The following is a 22,464-nucleotide window of genomic DNA, read 5'->3' on the forward strand; positions in this document are numbered from 1 at the left end:
GCGACGATGGGATAGGAAAGGCCTAGGAGTTGGAAGGAAGTGGCCGTGGCCTTAATTAAGGTGCAGCCCCAGCATTTGCCTGGTGTGAAAATGGGAAACCACGGAAAACCATTTTCAGGGCTGCCGATAGTGGGATTCGAACCTACTATCTCCCGGATGCAAGCTCACAGCCGCGTGCCTCTACATGCACGGCCAACTCGCCCGGTAGGGGGATTGGAATAACTTACCAAGGGAGACGTTCAATAAATTTCCTATTTCTTTGAAATCATTTAGGAAAAGGCTAGGAAAGCAACAGATAGGGAATCTGCCACATGGGCGACTGCCCTAAATGCAGATCAGTATTCATTCATTCATTCATTTCCTGCACTGTGCTGCCATTTGGGACGAAAGTGGATAAATATTTGGACACAGAGTTCTTGCATACCTAGCAGTATCACATGTGTATATTCTCAGTTTGTTGCTATATATCGAGTATTTCTGGAGCGATTGCTATATTATATCCCGATATTCATAATTTCATGTAAGTATAATGATTTTTAACTATTGTCAATAATCCATGTGAAGCTAATAGCTAACAGAGCGCATATTTAGCACCAGCCTATTGTCAGTAGGAATGAACAGTGGCTAAATATTTAGCCACCAGATTCTTAAGTTCATTTGAAAGGGTTTTATGAAAAAACAACTTCAAATCCAGTTAACAGTTACCCCCGCAACAAATAATGTTCTTCTAATTTTAAAAAAATTGATCACTCAGGGAAAATTCAGGTGGCTAAATATTTAGCCAATGACCTATAAAGGGTTAAATGGGGCCACTCCTTGGGATGGGCAGGGCAGTGATCCATAAACACAACAATCTTCCTGTTCTGGCTCCACATTTTCGCATCTAATGCCTGCATATACTCTTCAAACAGGCAACTTGCCATCTAAGCTAACTTGTTGCTGAGGTACTTGCATGGTAAAGTCCTGACATTTTTGAAACAACTTGGCTTCCTAGACTTCCCTATCATCAGTAGAGGTAGTTTTTGAGAACCTTCCATATTAGCACCAACCAATACCGTAACTCGCACGTTACTTAATTTTACCCCGTGGCAAGGCTCTCCCTTCAAAACTAGAGACTTACCCAGGATAAGCTGTTAAAAAAGTGTGAATTCATTGAGATTAAAAACACTGCAAGGTTTGCTTATTTTAGCAGGCAGAAGCATTTCCTTCCACGCTTCCCTTGCCTCTGCACTTACACTCTCTGCTTCGTCACAAATTGTTTGGTAAACGATGCCGGCTCCATTTTTGAAGTGGACCAGCCACCCGTTCGACGCAGTAAAAGGTACCTTAAATTTGCACGCAGTTTCTTCGGCTTTCTCCTTCACAATAGTCCCGCTGAAAGTTATGTTTAAACTTCGTTGCTGTTTGAACCATATTAGCAGAGCTTGTTCTACTTCATTGTACTTTCCGGATTACTGCTATTTGCTTTACGCTGCACCGACAGATGTGTTTTACGGCGACGATGGAATGGGAAAGGCCTAGGAATTGGAAGGAAGCGGCCGTGGCCTTAATTAAAGTACAACCCCGGCATTTGCCTGGTATGAAAATGGGAAACCACGGAAAAGTATCTTCAGGGCTGCCGACAGTGGGGCTCGAACCCACTATCTCCCGATTACTGGATACTGGCCCCACTTAAGCGACACTTTCCGGATTAAACTGTCTTGCAATTTGCTGAAGTATTCCCTGCAGAAGCAAAGGTCTCTTCTTTCATCGCTATAATGCCATTCAAAGTAGAGGGTGGCATCCCAAGCTCTTTTGCCAAAGCAACAAGGAAAAGTGTAGATGAATCCACTTTCCTTATAATCTCCACTTTGTCTTTCATTGTTAGTGCTTGATCTCTTCCCTCTGAGTTCCGCTATTTTCACTTAAAACGTTCATACGTTGATATTACATCTTACTTCACCAACTCCTATTCACACTAATTACGATGCTACACTATGCTTGGCAATCCGTAGCTTAGGCTTACAAGACATGTACTACAGTTCGTAGGCATGTGCTTTCTATCTTCCTCACACCCAACCCCCGAACACCTCCTTAAGGTTAACGGCAGCAAATGGGAAATCTGGCAACTTATTCTTAGATATTCTTAGAACCTAGAGCTAAATCGCCCCTGCATTCCTACTGGTTGTCACGGCAACAGGCGTAGTTTCCGGCTGTATCGCAAGTACCACATGGCCAAGCCAGTATTGAGTTTATTTTCCTGCTTCAATCCTCTTCATGCTATAGGTAATGAAGAAAAGAAACACAGGTTCGATGTTGCAGAAATGAGTGCATGGAAAAGTATCTGGGTTATTACGTGGGAGTGATAAAGGCGCAGTAGCAACACTAGCACATCTAAACTTAAACAGTTTCTTTCCCCGTGAGAATTTATTTCATGTGTCCCCATCCTTGTGCTACATTCTAGTAATGCGATGTAATAATTACGAGTGACACGATAATACAATCTTTAGCTCGTATAAAGGTCAAAATAAAAAAATAAGTTTCAATTTTATGCCAACACATTGTACTGCAACGCCTGTGTGTGCCTCTCACCAACACCCAGTTGGTTATCAACATTCATTGAACTTCGTAGATGATCGGGATCTTTCGGCCAGCTGTTTGGCAGCATGTGTATCAGCTGGCAAATAGGCTGTTTCCTGCATAGAATCGGGAAATGGTTTTTGTTCACCTTACGAATAATGGACACTGAAAATCTTATCAGTTTAGTTCAAAAACGTAATTTCCTCCACGACAAGACCCGTAAGTATTATTGCAAGAACAACGTACGAGAGAATGCCTGTAAGGAAATAAGCAAAGGAATGAAAAATCAAACAGGTTAGAATATTCAATTTTGTGGTACATTAGGCCTATACGGTATTTAGTTTATTTCGCAATTATTGCTGACCTTATTTCAGAACCATATTATGTTGGAGTCCATATACAGTACGGTATCAGCACGATAATTGGCATTAGTTGGAATGTACGATCTTTAAGTGTTTATTATAATTTTATAAGTGGAATTCCGAAGGTTTGTCGTACATGTATTCCTAACTAACAGTAATGTTGTGGACAAATACATTTTATGGTTTTTAATTAATGCTGAGGTCACCTTGATTAATGACTTCACCCTGTCGTGGCACGCAACTTACTGCATTAAAGTTTTATCAAACCATCATTGCGTACTTTGTGTATCCCGCATAGAATCCCATTTGATTCTATTCCGCTAGATGGAACGGTGAAGTGGAAATTTTGACTGATGGGTTCGATTCGATTCCAAAAGGTGAGAGTGAGCATCTGGTGTCCGTGTTGTCATTGCGTGACGTCGTATGGCCTTGGCAAGCGCGGACAGGTTCCGTGACACCAGAGACACACCGCAAGCGTGCGAACGGTCTAATACAGCGTGCAACTTGGGCAGAGACTGGAAAGTTCTAACCACGGGCTGCTTTGAGCGGACATTTCCTATCTCAAGGAGCTCTAAAATCTGAACTGTTTAACAGGGAAATATATTTACAACAGAACACTTTTAAATGGGAAAAATATACATATATCTTAATGCAACTGGTCAAGAGACCAAGAATATCACACTTCTTAGGCGGAAAAACTTGTTACGCGGGAACTTCTTAACCAAGTTTCACTGCAACTTGCACTTTTCAGCAAGTTAAAATTTAAATCATGATATTCTATTGTCACTGGAGGATAATCAAAATGATGGCTATACTACTACAATAAAACAAACATTAATAAGTATAAAACCGATAAAATGACAAAGCTACACGCAAGGCAATCGCAAGTTATTAATAAGAGCAAGTAGAGTACATATTGCAAATTCTGAATAATCAGTATTAAAATACCCACCCAAGACTTAATATACACTCATCAAAGGAAGTTAAGCATATACCAGATTCTGTTGTGTTGGGGTGGAACCAATATCATATTATTTAAGTGAAACTCAGAATAGTAAATACAATGTAAACTTCTCGGTAACTTTAGACCCAGCATGAAAAGAAAAACACTCAGCATGCAACTAAACCAAACGAATTAAGGAACCTCTTCAGAACATACAATTTTCGATGCAGTTACACGAGTCAATGATGTGTTGGTCCTCCACGAAACCTGAGGCACTCTTGAATGGAACAGGGCAGGCTACGTACAAAACCACTCAGCATTTCCTGCTGCAAACTACCCTACTCCGCGATGGCAGCATCCCACAGGGCCTGAATTGTTAGTGGTGGATGTTGTTGATTGGAAACTGCTCTATGCAGTTCATGTCCAGAAGACTCGCACCAGTCCGTTCTTTGGATCCCACATAGTCTTTAGTTATCAAATCACTGCTGCTGGACAAGCTCGACGAGTGTTATCACCTTGTAAAGTAAACCCATCTCCTATCATATCTGCAAAACCGCTTACAAAAGCTCGAGGAATGTTGCGTTCATACAATATGGCTATCACGTTTTCTTTACTGTAAACCAGTGGTGTACAGGAGCCGAAGAGTACTGAACCCTCAAGCAGTTGGAGACGCTCTACTGAGAATGATTCATTGTAACGTTCTCACCCTTGCTCTCCCCACACACAAAGAGCTGCCACCAGGCTGTAAACCAATTCACACTTCAGTGAATGTTCTGGACCGATGATCTCATGTCCAACTCTGATGTGCTCTAGTGGAGGAGTGCTGTGGGGCCTTTCTGAAGTACATCAGAGGGATATGTGATGATGAAAATTGGTTCATGAGGAGCCAGTATGGATTTAGAAAGAAATTTTCTTGTGAGGCACAACTAGTGGGATTTCAGCAGGACATATCAGATCAGTTGGATTCAGGAGGTCAGATTGCATAGCCATAGATCTTTCCAAGGCCTTTGATAGAGTGGAACATGGAATATTATTAAAGAAATTGGAGGGAATAGGATTGGACGTAAGGGTTACACGTTGGATAAAAACATTTCTAAATTCAAGGGTTCAGAAAGTCAAAGTAGGAAATAATGTATCTCAGGAAGAGAAAGTTTGGAAGGGAATTGCACAGGGTAGTATAATCGGTCCGTTACTTTTCTTAATATACGCAAATGATTTAGGGAACAATATAACATCAAAAATAAGATTGTATGCAGATGGCATAATTGTTTATAGGGAAATAAACAACACTGAGGATTGTTCAGAATTACAAAGGGACCTTGAAAGTATCCAACAATGGGTTGAAGAAAATAATATGAAGGTTAATGGAGGCAAATCAACTGTTACAACTTTTACAAACAGGAGCTTTAAAACTGAATTTGAATATACTTTGGATGAGGTAGTTATCCCAAAAGATGGCAAGTGCAAATACTTAGGTGTGAGATTTGAAAGTAATTTGCACTGGAAGGGTCATATTGATGACATTGTTGGGAAAGCATACAGATCGTTACATGTCATAATGAGGCTACTTAAAGGATGCAACAAAGAATTAAAAGAAAAAGTTACTTGAGTAAGGCTCGTCCATTATTGGAATATGCAAACAGTGTTTGGGATCCTCACCAAGAATACCTAATAAAAGAAATAGATAGTGTGCAGAGGAAAGCAGCAAGATTTGTAACAGGGGATTTCAGGAGAAAGACTAGTGTAACAGAAATGTTAAAGGAACTTGGATGGGAAACTAAGTAAGAGAAGGGAGAAAACTAGACTTATAGGATTATATAGAGCCTATACAGGAGAAGCAGCATGGGGAGATATCCGTGAGAGGCTTCAGTTGGAAAATAATTATATCGGCAGAACTGACCACAAATATAAAATTAGAAGGAATTTTAGCAGAAGCGATTGGGGTAAATTTTCATTCATTGGGAAGGGTGTGAAGGAGTGGAACAGTTTACCAGGAGTAGTGTTTGATCCTTTTCCAAAATCTGTACAGATATTCAAGAAGAGAATAAACAGCAACAGAGAAAATAAATGAAGTGTTAGAGGGCATTCGACCAGTGCAGGTTATTGTAAATTTAAAAAAATGTGTGTGAATAAATTAACTCCATCCCCTGGTCTAAGGAGTTTGGACAGCCAATGTAGGGGACTGCCTGTAGGGGTAAAGTACAGTGGGGACTTCGAGGGCCCTGGGATCACTACGGTAGCTGTGAAGGCCCTTCAGGAACTCTGAAAAGTGGTGGCAAAAGGGGCTCTGGTTAAGACGCAGCAGGTCATTATGCTACTTAGGATCCAGAACGGGTAAAAAAATAATAATAATAATAAATAAATAAATAAATGCAATGTAAATATTAATCCTATACCAGTTGTATAGTATCATTTGAAGTAATTCCACATACTGTATATCAGTTGACTATATTTGTAAGTAGTACAGGAGATATTATAAGTAGAATTTTGTAAACAATATAAATTTATTAAGGATGAGCTGTGTGTTTAATAGAAAACATTGTTAGTGTAAATTGTATAATATTGTATTATAGGAAAATTTTCTTCTCTTGTTAATTTAATATTTAGTGCTTGACAATAATGTATTTTAGGTACCATTTGCCACCGAGGTAGACACCTCATTTGCAAATAAAGAGATTTTGATTTTATTTGAACACAGTCCCCCAATCACAGAGTTTACTGTGCACCCACTGGGTTCCTACAGTAACTCATGTGGCATCTCTAAGCTTGTGGCACAGGATAATAGTGGAAAAAAAATTGATTTTTAATAGGTCACATCATACTGAGAAACCTGTGAATGAATCTGTACTGTCAGGAGAACTAAATCAATGGCAAACAAAATAGAAAACGTAGTTATTCCAGCATAGTAATAATTTTTTAAAGCCTAAACTTTGAAAGATACTACAGTAAGTTTTCTGTATTATAATAATAATAATAATAATAATAATAATAATAATAATAATAACAATAATAATAACAATAATAATAACAATAATAATAATAATAATAATAATAATAATAATAATAATAATAATAATAATGTTATTGGCTTTACATCCCACTAACTACTTTAGGGTTTTCTGAGATGCTGAGGTGCCGGAATTTAGTCCCACAGGAGTTATTTTACATGCCAGGAAATCTACCGACACAAGGCTGACGTATTTCAGCACCTTCAAATACCACTGGACTAAGCCAGGATCGAACCTGCCGTGTTGGCATCAGAAGGCCAGCGTTTCAACCGTCCGAGCCACTCAGCCCGGCAATATTTTTTGCATAAAGTCTAAATGGGTAAACATATGAACAGGAATGTATAACATGATTCCTCATCGCACAACTGTGAAAATTTTAATTCTGTGGCAACATTTTCATTTAATGTTTAGAGCATTATAAGAACATTTTTCCGTACTGAACTGAATTGAATTAAAGTATTGTTTTTCAAGAGTTGAAGCTGTTTTTAGACATTTCAGATGAGTTGAGTGAATAACAGACATTTATTGATGACAAGTACAACTAGTATAAGAATAAGCTGTGATATTGTTTGGTATTAATGTTTTTAAATTAAGTATCTAGTTTTGTGTTTTGCAAAATTGATCAAACAAAACTAATCAAATCATTTGAAGATGGAAAGTGTAATATTTGCTGAAGAAGATAATTATACTGCTCTCAAAACACGACTGTAAAATTAGTATAAAATAAATGTACAGTTGTTTCATAAATATGTTTACTATTTACAAGGGAGACACAATTTGTAATTTCCTGTACCACAGGTATTCAGAAAGAGAAGTAGTTGCGCGTGTAGTGTGTCATGTGCAGACAAGTATATACACCAGTCTTGAACTGCTGCAGTTTTGCGTGGACAGCCCACACGATATCAATCTGCTACTGAAAGAATGTCTTGGAACTTCCTCCACAACTTGGAGACAACACTTAGATTCAAGAGAACAATGTTGGTAACTTCAATTTGTTACGTGTTCTGTTGCATCAAAGTGATGATTTTGATGCCATCCGCCAAAGATGGCATATTAGTGCACTGTGCACTAACAAGCTGGCGTGGACATCACCTCAGCTCTAGTGCACTGGATTTATTTACCAGTCATGAGTTGAACACATCTAGCTGTGAAGAAGGCAGGATTGCCATGATATAAACAACAAACTTACTATCTAACCCAGGTCAGGTTCAACCTGCTACTGTATGTGACAGAAGACTATTACCTGCAACTGTCAGGCTGAGGGTCAAGCGGCCATAATCAAACTTGACACCCATGTGGGAAGGGGGCGACGCAGGACTAACTGCCACAGGCAAAGGAGTCCTCCCCTTTAGAGGCCAAGGTGAAGCCTTTGTGTAGGAAATGACACAAATTCACCATAAAGTAGAACATGGTCAGCAGTTTAGATGGTGGAAGAGGACCCCGAGTCCCAAGACCAGGAAAAAAACAACGGAAGAACATTCTCCTGTCAGTGTCTGTACTCATAAGGAGCAGCCTTAAGCGACACCTGGCAGTAGGTATAAAATGCCTAAATATGAAAATGGTACTTTCAAAATAGCCTCAGGAAAGGTTAGGCGTACACTGCAAATGAAATGCAGTTCCTTCTGTGTTGGGGGAACTGAAAAAAATAAGCAACCAGTAGCCAACATCATGAAGGTGGGCATAAGCAACCTTATGAACCTAACAGGAAAGTCAGAAGAAGTGTGGATTTTATGGAGAAAGAGGGAGATGGGGCAGAGAGTGCCTGTGGTGGAACATCGACAAGAGTGAAAGAAAAGGAGGCAGCATGGTGGAATGACGAGATGTGAGAAGCAGTGAAGGAAAAAGAGAAATCATGGCAAGAACGGCATGAAGAGAAATTAAAGGGAATGCTAGGGGCTTTAAGTCGCACCGCCACAGGTAGGTCTTATGGCGACGATGGGATAGGAAAGGCCTAGGAGTTGGAAGGCTGCCGATAGTGGGATTTGAACCTACTATCTCCCGGATGCAAGCTCACAGCCTTAAGGGGAATGAGCAAAGTTATATGGAAGGGGAAAGGAAAGAAGTGAATGAGGAGAGGATATACACTATACTGGAGTAATGGCAGAGAGGAAAAAAAAAAAGGAAAAAAGAGTGGGTCTGACAATTTCAAAACAGCTGGAGTATGTGGATATGGTACAAGTGTATGCGCCAAAGACAGGGAACAAAGAGGATGTAGAGGATTTCCTGGAGAAATTATAAAAGGAAATAACTGATGTGGAAGTGATTATCATACAAATATGGGAAAAGGAGTGAAGGAGAGAAACTAGTTGAGTTTAGTGAGAGGATAGAATGATAGCAGATAAAACATAGTTTCAGAAGAAAAACAGGAGGAAAATGACAGGATATGGATTGTGTGACAGAAAAATAAAATTAGTTATTGATTACATTCTGGTGGAAAAAACAAATCGCAGACAGCTGACAGTTGTAACAGCTTTACCAGGAGAAGCATTCAATGGAGATCTGAGAGTTGTAATAGCAAAATGAGAGTGGGAAAAATCAATTAAAGTAGATAGTGACATAAGTGTGGAAATTAAAAGGTAACAATGTACAGGAAAAAATTCTAGAGAGACTGAAACAACTAATTCCAGTTACTGAAGCAGGAAATGTGGAAGTCGAATGGTCGAGTTTCAAAAGGGCATTTGCAAGTACGGAAGAGTGCATGTGGTAGACAATCAACAAGAGTGACAGAAAAGGAGACACTGTGATGGAATGAGAAGGTGAGAGAATCAGTTAAAGGAAAGAAGAAAGCATGGCAAGAGAAGATAAAAAAGAAAAAAAACAAAAGGAAGTTTTTTTTGCTATTGGCTTAACGTCCCACCGACACAGATAGGTCTTATGGCGACGATGGGACAGGAAAGGGCTAGGACTGGGAAGGAAGCGGCCATGGCCTTAAGGTACAGCCCCAGCATTTGCCTGGTGTAAAAATGGGAAACCATGGAAAACCATCTTCAGGGCTGCCGACAGTGGGGTTCGAACCTACTATCTTCCGAATACTGGCCGCACTTAAGCGACTGCAGCTATCGAGCTTGGTAAGGAAGTATCTTGATAATAAAAGGAAATGTAAGAATCTGGTAAGAGAAGAAAAGTTGGGAAGAATTTACACCCAAGAATGAAGATGGCATTAAAAGTATGCTGTACGGAATTATATGAAGTACAGTAAAATGTCATTGTAACGAATGCCAGTTTAACGAAATGTTCAGAATAGCAAAATTATTTTTAGGCCCCTTCCTTTTCCCTATGTAACGTATGTTAAAATATTTCACAAACAAATTTTGAACTTTCATTACCGTATAATGAATTAAAATGTAGACTTTATCTTCAAAATATAATTGAAATTCAACCTGTTAAATCGCCGCATAATGCGCACAACATGTCTCTATACAGCTAATACAAGATGGCAAACACACAACACACAGGCAAAACTACCGGATTACAAATCAGGGGAAAGTAAGCAACCACATCACAATTCTGAAGAGCAGATTGCCTACCCAACAGCACGTGAAGATTATCTTATTCAATTTTGGTGTACCGGTACCGAGCATCATTACAGTAAAGCCTCGTTCATTCAAAAGTCGATGGGACGCAAAAATCAGACTTAGAATTAAATGTCGACTCGTAATTCAGAAATACCAAACCATGCCGCATCACAAAATATTCTAATACCCGTTGCTGCACGCAATTAACCTTGATTCACAGTTTAAACCTTTCAAATGTCATGGAAAGAGCTATTTCCAAAATGTATCCAAAAAGGCGCATTTACAGTATTCAGATAATGCACTCAGATAACTCGCTGACAAACATAACCTCACACAACGAAAGAAAAACAAAGCATGATTCAAAGACAAGGAGAAATCTATGCTGGCTCTCATGTGCAGGTGTTTTGTTCATTGGATTACTGTATTGTATGCATTTTATATACCCTGTACTGCATGGAATGTGCCCAACGCCCTTAAAACATCGTGGCTTATCAAAGTTTCCTATGACGAGGGGATGAAGTCTCTTGCTTTCGTGTGCATTGCGACACAGTACAATGGAACCAACCCTTGCATGATATCCCAGCTGGCACTTCTCTCCTTTAAAATAATAAGTCCATTTGGGCTCAGCATAAAAGGAAACAATGAAGTTTTATCGGCATTAACAATATAGTTTGGTGCATACGAATTAATTATGTGAGCCACGTTTTTTTCGCCAACTGCGGCATCGCCACTGTTCGCGGATTCAGCTTCTTCGCACACTGCCTGCCATGTGATATTGTGGTGCTCCTTAAAACGCTGAATACAAAAGAATTACGATTTTACTTGAGCCTAGCAAATATGAAACACACTGTAGACACACCAAAGTGAGTGAAAGTCCGGAAAGCTAACCTGTACGTACCAGAAGACACACTCTATCATGACGCGGATAAATGTTGAATTTAAGTTACTATGTAAAATACTTTTTTTTTTAATGTAAAGACAGTTTTGAATTAAATTTGTGCTAAATTATTTTTTAAAATTTTTTTGCTAGTGGCTTTACATCGCACTGACACAGATAGGTCTTATGGCGATGGTGGGATAGGAAAGGCCTAGGAGATGGAAGGAGGTGACCGTGGCCTTAATTATGGTACAGCCCAGCATTTGCCTGGTGTGAAATTGGGAAACCATGGAAAACCATCTTCAGGGCTGCCGACAGGGGGATTCGAACCCACTATCTCCCGGATGAAAGCTCACAGCCATGTATCCCTAACCGAGTCGCCAACTCGGCCGATGTGTGGTTGCTGACTACCTTGAATATTCGTTTGTGTATGGGAGTGTTCAGAAAAAAAAAATCAGACTTTTTCAAAAAATAAAGTCGCGGAGATAATGTACCGGTACAGGGTAAAATCTGAGATGCTGAAAACTTCTTGCAAGTACCTATACTTTATATCATTACTTCATGAAAATATATGTATTCTAATTTTCCTCTAATTTAATAAATACAGTACCGGTATTAAGATTTTATATGTGTAAATTCATGTTGAAATAACAGATTCTTCAACAGGTTTAGCAATAGGCGAGTTCTTGAGAATTTACTTATTTCAGTATAACAAAATTTCACTATAACAAATTAATTTTTGAGGTCCCCAAAATTTTGTTATACTGGTATTTTACTGTAATAGGAAACAAGGAGTATATACAAAGGTGATGATAGAGGAAGGTGGAGAGTTTACACATCCAGAAGAAATAGAGAAGATGGAAGGAGCATTCTGATAATGTGCTGAATGTGAAATTTTACAGAGAAGACTGTAGTAATACGGTGTGCTAACTCAACAGTAGATGAGGTTAGGGGTGGAAATACCGGTCTGTAAAATGAAAGTGATGGGTGAAATTGGTGTGGAAATGATAAAGGCTGCTGAACCTACTGGACTCCAATGGGTGTACAGATTTTTAAAGTGCACATGGAAACAGAAACGTGTGCCAGGAGACTGGGGAAAGGGAAAATGGATACCAATCTTTAAGAACAGGGATAAAAAGGAGGCCGATAACTGTATAGGAATCTCTCTGTTTATCTCAAGTAAGAAATACTGTACTGGAAAGTATATTAGAGAGGTAGAAGGAGAGTTTCAAGTGGACAGTATGGTTTTAGAAGCAAAAGATCTACAGTGGACCAATCTTCAGCACGAGATAATTAATGGAAAAGAATTGGGAACACAGAAAGGATCTGGTCAGGACAGCCATACAGCTAACAAAGGCATACGACAGTGTTCCCAGGGAGAAGGTTTGGGTAACCACGGTCAAAAAGAGACTGGGTACACAAACTGTAGAAGCAGTGCAAGCAAAGTACAACAACTGCATCAGCAGCATAGACTCTGGTTGGAAAGACGGAAACGTTTAAAAATGAAACTGGACTAAGACAGGAAAGTGCATTGTCACCTCCTTTGTTTGTTGATTGTTATGGATAAAATTTAAAGAAGGCAAAGGAAGCATAAGGGAATAGGGAGAAGAAGTTATTACTATTTGCAGACGATATTGTGGTCTGGGAAACTAACAGCAAAGAAGTACTAGAACTGAACAAGAAAATTGAAAACTATGGTCTGAAAAACAGCAAAGAAAAAAAACAAAACATGATGATATCAAGAGGAGAAAAACAAGGGAAAGGCATTGTGTAAATTGGTGGTACATGGCATTCTTAGATGTAGAAAAGGCATTTGATAATACTGATTGGACCCAGTTACCTTGAGATTCTGAAGGTGATTGGGATCAGATACCAGGAAAGAATTACAGGAAAACCTCGTTAATTCGAAGTCGTCGTGACTCAAAAATCGGACTTCGAATGACGTGATTTCGAATTAACCGCCAATTCGCAATTCAGATCTACCAACCCTTGCCGCGTTACGAAATATTCTAAGACCCGTTACTGCATGCATTTAACCTTGATTCACAGTTTATACCTTTCAAATGCCATGAAAAAAGAACTATTTCCAAAATGTATCCAAAAAGGTGCATTTGCAGTATTCAAATAATGCACTTACATATCTTACTGGCAAATATAACCTCACGCAACGAAAAAAAGAAAAAAAAGCACGATTCAAAGACGAGGAGAAATCTATGCTGGCTCCCATGTGCAAGTGCTTTATTCATTGGAGTACTATACTGTATGCATTTTAGATGCTTTGTATTTACACAGAAAGGTCCCGATGCCCTTAAAATCAAACCTTCCTATGACTCTATCCTTGTACGATTTCCAGCCATGGCACTTCTCTCGGATTTCAGAAATGTAAACACTTGCCACGTCACAAAGTATTCTAAGACCCATTAATACATGCAATCACCTCGATTCACAGTTTAAACCTTTCCAATGCCATGTAAAAACTATTTCCGAAATGTATCCAACAAGGTGCATTTACAATGTTCAAATAATGCACTTGGATAAATCACTGACGAACATAACCTCACGCAACGAAAGAAAAAAATCAGACAATTCAAAGACGAGGATAAATTATGCCGGTTCCCCTGTGCAAATGCATTATTTTTTGGATTTCTGTACTGTTTGCATTTTTAGATGCTTTGTACTGGGATGGAAAGTGCCCGACGCCCTTAAAACATTGTAGCTTATCGAACTTTTCTATGACGAGGGGATAAAGTTTCTCGCTTCCATGTGCATTGCAATTGCAACGCACTACTATGACCCCCATCCCCGACCCTTGTACGATTCTCCGGCTGGCACTTTCTCCTTTAAAACCATAAGACCGTATGGGCTCGCATTAAAATAAAGCAATGCAGTTTCATCGGCAATGACAGTATGCTTTGTAGCTGGAAAATTTATAATGTCCAATAACGGACCATTTATATTGGTATTAATGACAGTATTGTTCGGTGTCTACGAATTTATTATATGAGCCACGCTTTTTCGTCAACTGTCGGCATCGCCAGTGTTTGCGCATTCTGTTTTCCCGCACACTGCCTGTTGCGTGATATTACGGCGTTCCTTAAAAGGTTGAATACAAAAGAATTCCGATTTCATTCAACTTGGCAATCATGAAGCACACTGTAGACCCACCGAAGTGAGTGTAAGTGCGGAAAGCTACCCCTCCACGTTCCGGAACACGCGTTCTATTATGACGCGGATAAATTTCAAGTTGAAATTACTCTGTAACATACTATTGTTTTAAAATGTAAAGGCAGTTTCGAATTAAAAGTGTGAATTTCGGTAATGGGGCCGACAATGTACTTCGAATTACGAATTATCCGTATTTCGAATTAAACAATTTAAATAACATGCAAAACTGTATCTCATGTTTCCAGGAACGAGAGCTTCTTCGAATTACGTGCGATTTTGAATTAACCGATTTTGAATTATCGAGGTTCTACTGTATCTACAATCTGTATAAAAATCAGTCTGCAGTGGTAAGAATCAAGGTTTGAAAAGATGCAGAAATTCAGAAAGGAGTGAGGCAAGGCTGCAGTTTGTCCCCTGCTTCCTTTTCCTTGTTTATATAGAACAGGCGGTAAAGGAAATGAAAGAGGAATTTGGAAATGGTATCGCAATCCAAGGAGAGGAAATCAAAACCCTGAGATTTGCCAATGATATTGTTATTTTATCTGAGTCTGCAGAAGATCTGGAGAAATTGCTGAATGGTATGGATAGTCTTGGGGAAGGAGTACAAGACGAAAATAAATCGGTCTGAAACAAAAGTAATGGAGTGCAATCTAACAGTCAGGTGATACGGGAAATATTAAATTAGGAAATGAAGTCTTCAAGGAAGTAGATGAATACTGTCACTTGGGTAGTAAAATAACTGATGATGGCAGAAGTAAGGAGGACATAAAATTTAGACTAGCACAAGCAAGCATTGCCTTTTTTAATAACAGAAATTTGCTCACTTCAAATATTGACACAGGAATTAAGGCCAGTGCCCCAACCACCTGAGCCACTCAGCCCAGCAATACAAAGTTTAAGCTTTCGAGTCTGTCAAACATGCGGTATAAGTTTATGAAACACTAGCAAATATAATAACATCCTCAGATTCAGATTCTAGAACAAATCATGAAATTCCATTAATAATAAGCAGTTTTCTATGCAGCACCTGAGGTCAAATGCAGAGCTGTACTCCAAATTTGAAAATTTCTCAACTGTTATGAGGAAGCACCTTCTTATATTTTATAATCATCCATCTCAAACGTGTAACACCAGCGTATCTTGCAGAATTCTTGATCTTCTCACTTGGAAATGCACCACCTCCATGGGGCAGGAGGATCTGGCCGATGCCTCCGAGACACCGATTTAAGAAAGAAAGTAAGATAGAAAGAGAGAAAGAAAGAAAGAAAGAAAGAAAGAAAGAAAGAAAGAAAGAAAGAAAGAAAGAAAGAAAGAAAGAAAGAAAGAAAGAACGAACAAAAGAAGTTCAGGACCTCGGTACACAAGAAAAGGTTGTTCTGGAAAGAATTAAACAACATGGCACAAAGGGGTCTCAAGAACGAAGAACTGCACTGTCCAATGAAGATGAAGGAATACTGGAAATCCAGAAAGGCGGAAGGGTTAACCGTGGTCCTAGGAGGGCAAAACAACTTTTTTAATCCCATTTGAACGATTTGACATGATGTTCACGCCAGCAATGGCCAGGCTTTAAACTCAAATGACGAGACATTTAAGCACGAAGCCGAGTCATATAAACTAGATTACATTTTGATCACCCCTGCGAGGGTTTCCCTTCTGCGAACTTCTATGAATAGAACAAGAATGCGGCTTGTTTCCAGCTCTCCTAAGTCTAGGAACTTGCACCGTTAGTTATTGCCTAATTGTAGCCTCTGAAAGCACAAATATTTCATCAGGTGTCAGTAATTCTCCTAAACATGGCTCCGGGCATAGTATAAGCAAGTGACAGCAACGGTATTGCCGAGTTAACTGAAAGCATTTTAGATTCAGAGAGAACACTGAAGAAGAGATTTGAAGTGAAAGTGATATTTCATCCAATACAAGTGATAGTGCAATATTGTACCTAAAGCCCCGTGTGCGAAACAAACAGTGACTGGATGTGGATTAGTAAGAGAGATAACCAATCTATTATTCATCACTTTACAGGCTCTCCAGGGGTATCAGGAGAACTGATAGACAAATATTTAAATAATTCTGTATCGGAGCTGTTTGTGTTCTTGGAGGCAACGGACCCGTCGTTTCCCAGCGAGTGGTAATCAAATATTTACGCTATGGAACAATTACCGGACCCACATGGAAAAAGACAGTAAAAGGTGGTTTGACATTAATGAGGATAAAATTAAGGCCTACTTTATCCTCTGCATTATGATGTTCCAGGTTCGTAAGCCTCGCATCCAATTATGCTGGAACAAAGACATATGTATTTAGACACCAATTTTTCGAGACAGCGAGTAGTGTGAAGTGCCTCTGTATATACCCGAATGTTGCGAGATTTACTACACAAAATCTGTCTAACATCATTGTTGTTGAGTACAACTATTTTGAATGCCTCACTGAAAACTGTGTGAAAATCCTGTGTTCCACTTATGGCATTTATTTCAGAACGGTGCACAGTAGTTCTGACCGGGTGGCTTACTCGTGTTGAGGACGATTTAAATCCGTTTTCTAAGCGAGTGTGTGCGACCATTAAACTTGAAGCGATAGGGTTAAAATTCTTTTCCAGGCACGTACTTCATGAATTTGTATCTTGTGTTCAAACACCCTGGAGAACTGGTTACATTAACCAAACCAGTACTGAAGATCGTGGATTCCAACTTAAATTAATAGACATTTACACAATGAGTTACGACCAACAATGATTGAGATGGCTGAAGTAGATTATCACAGACAATATTATACTTACCATTCCTGAATGTTGTCCAGGTTGTTATTAAATTGGGCTCCATTACCCTGCAACTGCTGTTCTCGTTTCCACCTGATGAGTTCATCATCAAGAACCCTTGATTGGAGAGTATTGAGATGAGAGATTGTGTCCTTGAGTTTGTCAGCTAAAGTAAGACGAAGCTGCATCAAACTTGCTACCTAGGAAAAAAGAAGATTAATCTTAAGTTGATAATCTACACTTTCTACAATTTAACACATTCCATAGACCTAACTGGAACTTATATTTAAAACACATCTCTGTAAAACTCACAGCTGCACACTGTAATCCTCACAAGATACAGGCTTCTTTAGTATTAATGACTTGAAAAAGCTACTGAGTAAAATCAGCCATCAATGAATGATGTCTCCAACTGGGAGGAAATGAGGTATGGTCAATTGTTCACAACAATGAAAAATAAAAGGTACAGGTAACAACAGCAACAAATATATATCAAGAGAAATAAAGAGGTTTTCTTTGTTCATCTCAATAATCCAATGACTAGTTATAACACACATGGGGACGAATGCAAGGTCATGAAAAGAATCTGGATATATAGTACAAACAATTCTAATGAACACACTAAGCAAACAATATTCTAAATGTATCTCTGAAGTTTTTCAGTCTGTCAAACACACAATTTCAATATAAAATATAACACTAACATACCTGAAAAAATGCACGCTATTATATAAAGAATGCCATGCTTAGTTCTAAAAGAATATCTTCAAATTATAACAAAATCACTTAAAATCATGCGTATACTGTATATGTACAGTATTTTTTACATTGCGTAAACTTAACAACAAAGTTTGGTGATAATATGAACAAGCATTAACAAGTAATAGCTGAGCCTCCGTGGCGCAGGCAGCAGCGCGCCAGCCTCCCACCACTGGATACCGTGGTTCAAATCCCGGTCACTCCATGTGAGATTTGTGCTGGACAAAGCGGAAGCAGGACAGGTTTTTCTCCGGGTACTCCAATTTTCCCTGTCATATTTCATTCCAGCAACCTCTCCAATGTAATTTCATTTCATTAATCATTGCCCCAGCGGAGTGCGACAGGCTCCGACAGCCGGCACATTTCCTATCCTCGCCGGTAGATGGGGCTTCATTCATTCATTCCATTCCTGACCTGGTCGAAATGACTGGAAACAGGCTGTGGATTTTCATTTTCATTAACAAGTACTAATTATATTAGTATTCAACAGTCACCATGTTAACTTATTTAAATGTTTCTGTACTTATCTAAGCTGGCAAAGTGTAGTCCATGGTCTTCAAACACTGTTTCTGGACTGTGGTCATGGAGGGGCTCAGTGGAAAGTTTTTGAGGGAGGTGCACACTATTCTGTGGAGAGGGGAGAGGAAGTGGGGGAGGAGCCACGAGTATGGTGGATCCTGCTTTTAATCCATTGGAGAGGGGAGAGATGGTTATTTGCTTCAAGTTATAAGAAGGAATGGGTCCTTGATACTTTCGATACCTCAATACTCATGATATTTGCATTTTATCGACATCAAACATTACTTCAGAAAATTAGCTCAGTACTTTTTCAACACTTTGGTGGTAATTCTGCAATTTTTATTTTATTTTGAAGTCACAAAATATTACTGCCGCAAATAGAACATTTTAAAGTGGTCGCAATGACCATATAAACAGTAGACGAAGACGGAAATACGGTCAGGAAGATCCTTCCTTCAATTCCTGCTTATTTAGTGCAAACCCAAACATCTAATTACTTCACTGCACGTCAAGCAAGAACCTGACTAATTACATGTTGAGTAGAATTTTCTACGGAGTGCTTCTTTGTAATTTTCTAATAGAGAAATTACCTTTGCTGTGTTGTGGGAATAATGAACCTCCTCCTAAAGGAAATATTTCACAGATCAACTTACAGTTAGAGCTTTCTGGTGAAAGTGTGTCACTTGAGATTATATTAGCGAATCATAAAACAATGTATTTTGGTATGTTCTTAATTGTCATGTTTGAATGCCAGCATTGTCAGTTGATGGGGAGCATCATCTGCAAGAGATCTGCTGCAGCTGCTAGGAATTTCCCCGCAGCAGGGGTGGGTCCTCATTACCTTAATTTCTGGATGTTCCCACTTGCTTGTCTGGTGATAAATAGAAATGACAACGCAGGTAAACGGACAACTTCTTCAGCAAAACCAAATGTAAGGTAAGGCTTAATGAGATTAACCGCCTGCTGTGAGCATTAGTTCCCCCCCCGACCGTTCACCAAACTGATTATTTATCCTTAGTTGCTACCTCTACGTGACTGAAGATTGTGCGTTTCGTTTTGTGGTACCATATCATCTGTATTCTATTTCGTTCAATACGAGTGAAATGTGGAACTATTTTCAAATGGTGGAAAATCTCACACCACCAGTAACCTAAAAAAAGTCATCAGTGCACAAAATTGCTTTTTCACAACATCTTAACAAAATATCCTGCAGAAGTGGAAATTTAACTTCTGAAGAAGTAATAGTAAGCGAGCCTATGACTCTTCTTTCACGGTCACCGATGACACCGGCATCATCACCATCAGTCTCTCAACAGTCTCAACCCACACGTCTATCATTTATGGACAAGAAATCTGCATTTAAGCCAAGTGATAGTCAAAATCAATTACCAGAAAAATGCTACAATGGTATGCAAAGATAACCAACCGTTCAGCATTGTTGAGCATGAAGGATTCAAGGAGTTAATTAAGTATCTTGAACCTAGATATGCTATGCCTTCTCATAAGCAAATACCTAATCAAATAATTCCAGAACTTTATGAAGAAGTGGAAAGAAGAGTAAGAAAAGAGCTCCAAAATGCGAACAGCGTAGCAGTTACGCAGATATGTGGACATCAACAGCCTGCGACGATTATTTAAGTGTCACCGTTCATTTTGTGGACCTGGACTATAATCTTAAACATGCATGCATTGAAATAATCCCATTTGAAGAAGTGAGCCACACTGGTGAAAATATAGCCAATTTTTTAAAGAAAACATTAGAAACTTGGGGTCTCATTGATAAATTAACCATCATGATTCATGACAATGGTCAAATGTTGTGGAATGCTATGAAGTTAGGAAACTTTACCCACCTGTTGTGTTTAGCTCATATATTCCAACTTGTTTTGAAGCATGAACTTTCCACTTCAGAAACTACTGAAAGTCTCATTTCGTCACGCAGGATACTAGTTGGGAGTTTCAAACACTCCCCAAAATCCACTAAGATTCTCAAAGCGGCAACAAAAGCATCTTTCTTTATCACAACACTACTCCATTCAGCATGAACCTACGCTATGGAATTCAACTCTACATATGCTAAGAAGAATTCAGCAGCAAAAGAGGACGATAGTTTTTGCATCCTCTGAACTCTCCTTGCCAGTAAATCTTACAGTATCGCAGTGGGATCTTAATATACTGATTGACACATTAAATATGTTCAGTTAAACAACATTCGCCGTAAGTTCATCTTCAGTGTCAATGTCCGAAGTGATACCCCTTGTGAACAGTGTTATTTCTGAATTGGAAAATATAATAATTAAATTAATGTAGTAATGGTCCACCTTTCAATACTATAATATGTAATATTCTAAAATACATTAATTAGGGACTAGTTTCGGCCAGGGCTGGCCATCTTCAGCCTTAATGTAAAACACCTAATAACTAAACAAATGTACATGCACACAATTGACATAAAACAAGTGAAAACAAATACATACAAAGTGACATTAAAAACTGGGATGGAATTATGAATAAATTTGGAAATCAACTAGGTTCTAACATCTTGAGTATGCTCATCATTGAGAATAATTTCAAGTATTAATTTATATACACAGAACTGTTAGTTCTTATACTGCTGATCATTAATATTTCAATAGTAAATGGGCACTGGTAAATGTTGATCCTGTAGTTCGTCATCAAATCTATTTGTGTGGTGTTAGCTATATGTAATCCATTGGACACCACTGTAAATAAGCACTAGCTGACGGGGAACTGTTAAGATGTTGTTTCATCCTCAATCATTATAATGATTAATGATTTCATGACTGTGGTCATGGAGAGGCAAATGGAAAGTTTTGGGTATAGCACACTGCTTGCGGAGAGGGGAAGCATGGGAGGGGTGTGTGGAGCATTGTGGATCCCTCCTATAGGATGTTAAAATCTAGTATACTGTACTGTACTGTTCTTCAAATATAAACACAAATATAACTTCAAACAACTCACAATGAAACCATCACAAGAATCATAAATAAAATCTGTCCAATACTCAGATCATTCATAATTTACCGGCATCAGAAGTTCAACCTTAGGAACTTTCGTCGCTGGCATCTCTCCACAAATAGTTGTCCTCACTACCGTCCACTGAATTTGAAATTCCACATTTCTTAAAGCTTTTGGACACTAGATCGTTGGGAATGCGTGCCCATATGGTCTTGATCCAGCTGCATATTAGTCCCACTTCAGGCCTCTTCACTCGTCCGGTTTGTGTTAACGTGTGATCACCATCAGATATCAATTCGGTGTGCAACGGTTTCACTGCATTATTAAAAGGCCGGTTCACGCACACATCCAACGGCTGTAGAACAGAAGCGAGTCCTCCGGGAATTATCACAAGATATCAGTTTTTCCTTTTCTCATCATATCAGTAACTGTCCTACACAAGCATGTTTCGTTTTTGAAACAAAGCTCCTGGGCAACCGGATGGGAAGTTTCCTTTCGGAAGTTTTTTCCTTTTCAGAACCACATATAGAGGGAGTTTGGTTCCATCTGCTAATACGCACTACATTACCGTGCATCGTTGCTTTTCGTTACCACCTGTTCTGATGGTTACACTTTTAGAACCCTTCGTATCCACTGTATTTTCCAACGCCCTTTCAAAATAGACAAAATAGCATTCTCAATTTACGATAGCAAATTAGAATTTTGCTTCCTCAAATGAATAATGTGACGCTGAAAGGCCGTTAATTTTTCTTCATACACCCAAGGGAGACGTTGTGAAACAGACGTACATCTCTGAATGCACAACCCCTTTCTCCGATAAAAGTTTCAGATCTATCTGCTGCTTGGAGTAACATCCTGTGTTTTGAGTTCTTTTGAGATCTCTAGTGCTTTCAATTGACACATTTCTCTAGAAACACCACACCCTAACTCACGTTTTTCTATCACAAATTTGTGGAGTCGTTCTTCTATTTCCGGAAACACCGCACACAGCCCGCGGAACACTGCGATCACCGTTACTTT

The 22,464-nt window shown here is 39.0% G+C and overlaps 1 protein-coding gene across 3 annotated transcripts in view; it reads right to left on the reverse strand.

The window, feature by feature from the left end:
* Positions 1 to 22,464, reverse strand: part of Stat92E (Signal transducer and transcription activator Stat92E) — a 522,273-nt gene that overhangs the window by 285,776 nt on the left and 214,033 nt on the right. For all 3 annotated transcript variants that reach the window (XM_067140262.2, XM_067140261.2, XM_067140263.2), the window contains exon 7: positions 17,209 to 17,387. In XM_067140262.2, coding sequence (XP_066996363.1) covers positions 17,209 to 17,387 — 179 coding nt within the window. The remainder of the gene's footprint in view (positions 1 to 17,208; positions 17,388 to 22,464) is intronic.

Source organism: Anabrus simplex, chromosome 2, assembly GCF_040414725.1.
Source record: "Anabrus simplex isolate iqAnaSimp1 chromosome 2, ASM4041472v1, whole genome shotgun sequence".
Lineage (NCBI taxonomy): Eukaryota > Metazoa > Arthropoda > Insecta > Orthoptera > Tettigoniidae > Anabrus > Anabrus simplex.